This window comes from Micromys minutus, assembly GCF_963924665.1.
Source record: "Micromys minutus genome assembly, chromosome: X".
Classification (NCBI taxonomy): domain Eukaryota; kingdom Metazoa; phylum Chordata; class Mammalia; order Rodentia; family Muridae; genus Micromys; species Micromys minutus.
Genome location: NC_137970.1, coordinates 112278124 through 112284719, shown reverse-complemented (window position 1 = coordinate 112284719; position 6596 = coordinate 112278124). Strand labels below are relative to the sequence as shown.

At 42.1% G+C, this 6596-nt stretch overlaps 1 protein-coding gene across 2 annotated transcripts in view; it reads right to left on the bottom strand.

Moving 5' to 3' along the window:
* Window positions 1–2416: 2416 nt before the first annotated feature.
* HTATSF1 (HIV-1 Tat specific factor 1) overlaps window positions 2417–6596 on the bottom strand; it is a 15952-nt gene continuing 11772 nt past the window's right edge. For both annotated transcript variants that reach the window (XM_080910911.1, XM_080910912.1), the window contains 3 exons: window positions 5368–5457; window positions 4423–4560; window positions 2417–3925 (listed from right to left, as the gene is read on the bottom strand). In XM_080910911.1, coding sequence (XP_080767037.1) covers window positions 2726–3925; window positions 4423–4560; window positions 5368–5457 — 1428 coding nt within the window. In that variant the 3' untranslated portion in view covers window positions 2417–2725. The remainder of the gene's footprint in view (window positions 3926–4422; window positions 4561–5367; window positions 5458–6596) is intronic.

Below are 6596 nucleotides of genomic sequence, written 5' to 3'. Positions count from 1 at the left end.
CCTGGGTGACGTAAAGCAGATGAACTCATTACGTCTCCAGGTTAGCTGAACTTTGACACACGTATACTTCATTGCTAGGGCCTCCTGTTTCAATCTCTCCAGCACGAGGATGAGAGCTGGGCACTGCTCTGGCTGGCCTAGTACATTGGGTGCTGGGAGTCTGAATTCAAATTCTTGTGTTTTCCTGGCAAGTCCGTTATACACTGAGCCATCTCCACAGCACCGCAAATTTCTTCTTAATCCGGTGTACTTGTGGGCTAGGGGCAGGGTGTTCAAGCCATTCAAAGGTATGTCTAAAGCCACTTCAACCTAAGTTGAATTCTGTGTGATGTATTTGATAAACATTAAGGAGCACGGTTTTGTTTTTTGAGATTTCCGTGCTGTTTTGCCTCCATGTATACATGTGCACTGTGTGTGCCTGGTGCCCGTGAAGGTCAGAAGGCAGCTTTGGATCCCTGGGACTGGAGTTACAGATGACCGTGAGCCCCCATGGGGGTGTTGGGAGTTGAAACCAGGTCTGCGCAAAAGCAACAAGTGCTCTTAGCTTCTGAGCCAACTCTCCAGTCTTAATGGAGTATTAAAGGCAGACATTAAGACAACCGTTGAGAAGTGTTGTGTGCTTTTAAATTAGCTGATGAATTTCATGTGTATATATTTTCAATTTTACCCATTAGAATTCGCTGATTTGACACTTCACAAGCTATTAACCATTTCATAGCTGTCTGTGACTTCTCACGTTCACATGAAAAGAGCATTGAGTATTTTTTTCAATCTACCAAATACTACCAAATAATAAAAGAATTTGGGGATATTGGTCAGTCTATGGCGGGCGGAGGGAGGTAGAGAGATGAGAGAGAGAGAGAGAGAGAGAGAGAGAGAGAGAGAGAGAGAGAGAGAGAGAGAGAGAGAGAGAGAGAGAGAGAGAGAGTGTGAGAGAGAGAGAGAGATTGAAATTAATATGGGAGGTGGTAACCTGCCAGGGTTGGAAATGCTTTCAATTCCAAAAAGGACTATTATTGCCATACTTCCTATCTTCGAATGGCAAAAACTCTTTGCCAAGCAGTGTTAATACTTAATACCCGAAACAACTCATCAGGTTTGTGTATGGCAGAGTCTAGACTTTCAAATGATGCTTTCTTCCTGAAACAGGGTTTCAGTATGAGGCTGAGGCTAGCCTGAACCTAGGATGAGAAAATGATCTTGGCCTTCACCGTCTCTGCTGTTGGAATTACAGGTGTATGTTCCTATATAGAGCCAAAACGGCACACCTACCACACAACCCCATCATAGTTGTATACCTACTTATGCTGGTCAACCACACATTCCAAACAATGTGTATAGAAGGCCAAGTGCTCCTTCCCTCTAGAGGTGGTCTCTAATAAGTGGTTGTTTGAGCACTGATGCAGTTCATAGCTCCAAGAGAACTTACCACTATATTAGTAGTAAACTCACCAATACTCGATTGAGAAAACATGATTAAGGATAAATCCTTTATATGTTACTTGACCTTTTTCCCTTACAGGACTGAGCACGGGGGCCCCAATGAAGGAGCTAGAGAAAAAGCTAAAGGAGCTGAAAGGGTCTGCAACCCGACAGGAAGAACAACATTATCAACCAACCAAATCCCCAGAGCTTCCAGGGACTAAAAGACCAACCAAAGAGTACACATGGAGGGACCCATGGCTTCAGCCACATATATAGCAAAGGATGGCATTTTGACATCAATAGGAGGAAAATCCCTTGGTCCTGTGAAGGCTCAATGCCCCGGTGTAGGGGAATGCTAGGAGAATAAGGTGGGAATGGAAGCATCTTTATAGAAGCAGGGGGGGGAAGGGGAGCAAGCATGGGAGAGGGAGAAAAGGGGTAACATTTGAAATGCAAATACATAAAATACCGAATTAAAAAGGATGCATCCTAATTACATTGGAACAACCTTACTTGGCACAATATTAGGAACTGTGATTTCTATAATAATCAACTATATATTTTTAGGAAGTTATTAATCTCCAGAGGCATCCATGAACTTCTCCAAAGTGTATACAAGCAGTTGTGTAATGCTTGCACACACACACACACACACACCTTTCTGGAGAGAGGCCTGCTAATGTCAGTTATCATCTGGACCAGCCCAGTCCAACTCTGATCACCTGCTTAATAAGTGAAGCTGTGGAGCACACAGAATTCAGTCGTGCACATCTTGGTTTTAGTAGAAAGATAGAAAAAATGGGTAAGTTCCAAGGATGGAGGGAGTCTAAATTGTCTTTTCTTTTATTATGACTTTAGGACTACGCTGTGGTGCAGAATAGGGAAATGTTATCCCAAATGGTTAACACAACTGGAAATAATGGCTGTGGGAGGAATTAAGCAATATTTAAGACACAAGTTAACTCAAGTCCACACTTTGCTTTCTGCATATTACCAATTTAATCTTTATTTCTGAATATCACAAACTCCAATTAGAATACTTTAAAAATATTCTTTTGCATGCATTTAACAAATCCAACAAAATGACAGGTATCCAGTTTACTTGCATGGTAACTATGAAGTTTTAACTGAAGAACCAATAAACATATTTAAATTCATGGGACAGTGAGAACAAAAACCTTTGAGACATTAGTCTGATGGCATCCTACCACTATGCACGTGTTGATGTAACACTACTACTGACCCTGAAGCATGGGCAAATGGAGATACAGGACTCTCCCTAAGAAGCAAGTGGAAAGGATTACACTTCATCATCATCATCACTACTACTGAGGGCAAAGCTGCTGTCTGTGGACTGAGACCCATCTTCTTTCACATTCCCCACAGTCCCTCTTTCATCAGAATCATCGAACAACTTCTCATTGGGACCTTCTTCCTCATCAAAGAACTTGTCATTGGAATTGTCTTCGAACACCTTGTCACTGGCATTGTCATCTTTTCTTACATCTGTGTCTTCATCTTCCTTCTCATCCGAGTCATCAAAGAGCTTTTCATCTACATCATCATCTTCCTCTTTGTCATCAGCATCTTCACACTCCTTTTCATCTGCTTCTTCCTCCTCAATGTCATCAGAATCATCCTCAAAAACCCTTTCATATACAACCTCTTCCTCTTCATCATCATCTTCCTCTTCCTTTTCATCTGAGTCTTCCTCAAATTCTCTCTCAGAGCCTTCCTCACCTAACACTCTTTCAGAACCTTCATCAAATTCTGATTTGTCAGTCTCATTTTCTTCTGACTCTTTCTCAACATTTTCTGGGGACTCCTTGTCAGAGGCATCCTGATCAAAATCTTTTTTCACACCATTTTCTTCTAATTCTTTGTCAGAGCCATCTTCAGATTGCTTTTCTGAGCTATCTTCCTCAGACTCCTTCTCTGAGTCATCTTCTTCTGACTCTTTCTTGAGGCTGTCTTCCCCATCAGACTCCCTGCTGAGGTCATTGTCTGCAGATCCTTTTGCAAGGCCGTTCTTTCCATAATTCTCCTTGCCTACCTTCTGAGATTCTCTTTTACGGCCATTCTCTTGAGACTCAGCTTTAAGATTACCCTCTTCTGGCTCTAGCTCCCTCTCAGGGCAGCCTTCTTCACTCTCTATCTTGGAGCAGCCTTCACCACTCTCTCTCTCAGGGTAGTTCCCATCGGACCCACCTTCTTTAGCATCTTTTTCAGAAGCATCTCCTTCGGATTCTCCCCCGTCTTCTGCCTTTTCAAACTTACTTTCATCGATAGTTTCTTCGAATGCCATTCCAGTCGTAGCTTCCTGAGCAAGCATATTAGACATGCTTGGGTGCTCTGAAAAATGCCTCACTCTGGAAGGCCCTGGCCTTTCTGATCCGCAGACAGAATCCATACGCTGAAGGCCTCTGTTGGCCTCAGGGGCATTGAGGAAGGCCTCCCAGCCCCTCAGCCTTTCCTCTCTTTCTCTTGAGGTCTCCTCTACCTGTGTATAAACAGGAACTATTGTTACAATGAGTTTTAGGCAAAAAAAGCAGTTACTTCTCTGAGCATTTCCAACACTGACACACATGCCCTAGTTTGTGAAGCAATGCAAGCACTTCCTTCCTCTCCTGTCTCCAAAACCATCTACCTTGGTTAATCAACCTTACAGTCAGCCTTAAATAAGATCATATAAATGTACATAAATATTGCTATCGTGGAAGTACTTCCTTTCCCGGAACATTACTATTTCAGCTCTGTCCATTTTCTGCAATGAGAAACGGTGTGGAATACTTTAGTTTAATATGTTCTTTTCTTATTATTCTGAGAAAGACTCAAAATTTCAGACTTAGAAGGTGAGAGGTGAGTAGTTTTTCTCTATCCTCCAATGGAAAACATTATTTACAAGTTATATTATACAAAACACATTAAGCCAACTCCCACACTAAATGTGCAGTTGACAGTTCAAGGTCATGTGCTCCTGGCAGCTGCAGGATTTACCTGATAATCTGTGGTCCCATCCCAGGCTTGAGCAGTGATCTGACGACCACCAAACCACCTGCCATCCAGAGTCTGAATACAATAATCAGCCTCCTCTGGTTCTCTGAAGGACACAGAGGCCACACCATCTGGGTGTCTCTAAAAAGACAAGAATAAGAAGGACTGAATGACAAGATTAGGAATCAGACATATATTACCTAAGCAGGTTAGGAGAACCATTCTCCTGATACTCTGAGCTACAAGACATAAGAACTCTTTCTCCCCCCTTATCCCAGTGGTCAGCTGCTTCTGTATCTGTACTTTATTTAGTGAGAACCAGTACAGTGTTCTCGAAAATAGTTCTGTTAACAACACTACCCAAGAGGGCAGACCATGTGATTGTTAAGTGTGAAATGAGATCAGATTTGCCCTGGGATTAAACCCTGCCTGTCAGGAGCTGAAGGAGTACTGAGTAAGGGCTCACACAGGGAAAGATGCGGCTTCTTCATCTGTAGGGCTCATAGCTACCCACTTCAAAGGGTTCTGAGGATTATAACGATTAAAGCCCCTCACAATCAGCACATCAGCAATACACTGTAATAAATGGTCACTTAGGTATTTCCTATCAGTTTTGGAAGTATATATAAAATACACAAGAGAGTTTTTGTTCCTTGACTGTGATCAGGTGAATAATTCAGAGAAAGTCAAGATCCTTGAGAAAACTAATGCTGCACGGTTTTCTTCTACTTGCTCTCACTCTTTTAGGGAGTCAGGAGGAAGGGAGAGAAGCTCGACATATCACATCAATCAAAGCCTTGCCTTATAAACCATGCTTGCTGAACTCCTGCTGACAGACAGCAGGCTGCAATAGAAAACCACCAATGTATATTTCAGGACACTCAGTCACTTCCTCAGCTTGAAAGGATGTGAGGCTTTAGCACTCACTGGTACAAGCCATGAACTTACATCAAACAGAAGGAGCTTCTTAATCTGCCCAAACTTTGAGCACTCAACTCGAAGGTCTTCTCTGATCTCATTCAGCACCAATGGATCATCCTGCGCAAACAAACATGATTAAAATGGAGTTCCCTCCTTCTTCATAATTCAAGAACCAAATCTATTACTGGGACAAATTAACAAACGAACAACAGTGCTTTGCTTAAAGGCAGTTAGTTACATTTGCCTGCAGACTATAGGAATAATGAAAGAATCAAAACTAGGCATTGATGACTTCACTCCCTGCTAAGTGAGTGAAGGGTAGAAAGGGGCAAGCATGGAAGAAAGCAGCAGCCCACAGCAAAGGAAAACTATGTGCACACATGAGTGCTGCATGGAGATTTTGAAGCACATCGGAAACTATTCTTATTGCTTTTCCACTGTGTATGTGCTACAAAAATGGAAGCACTGCTGATCCCAGTGGTCTCTGGTTCAGGAGGATTTTCCTCCCAGACTTCTGGAAGTATCCGAGACTCCCAGTATGAAAAAACAGAACTCCAAGCTTCAGGGCATGAACATATCAGCAACAGACACTTCGCCTCTGCTCTACAGTAGCCTAATGCTTCCTGTCTCTCCAAGAAGACACTCTGATCTAGTGAGCTGGACAGGGGACTCTCTGATCTAAACCTCACACTCACTAAAATGGCGGACAATGGCCATGTGTTACTAGGCACATCCTTATTAAAATTAATCTCCCTAGCTTCATCTTAGCTTCTCACATTGTATTAGACCATGCTGATGTGCACAAAAAGAAACCTCCCTTCATGTCGGAGTTCTGAGTCTTCATTTCTTGATAGTAAACTTTCCAGGTTAAAGTTTTAGATAAGGCTTTGAGCTGAACACTCGGCCCACTGGAAGTCACTTTACAAAATTATCCTTTACTGCTAACCTGACACCGCGGAGGGCTTTTAGGTGTAACTTTACTCAAGTATTTGAAATAAAACACACTCTGCCCTTCTAAATATGAGAGCTTTCAGATATGTCGGGATAAACCAACAATGCTGTTTTGTTTTCCTCTAAAAACATGAACGTACACCTAGACCTTAAATCATTAATAACCCAAGAGCTAAGAAGATAGCCTTGTGACAATTTTTGGTTTTTAAAAATCATTATGTCTAATCTATACACACCAAGAAAACTGGCTATTTCCATGTTATGTTTTGTTTTACATGTACTTTTATGCTTATGGTAGGTAACTA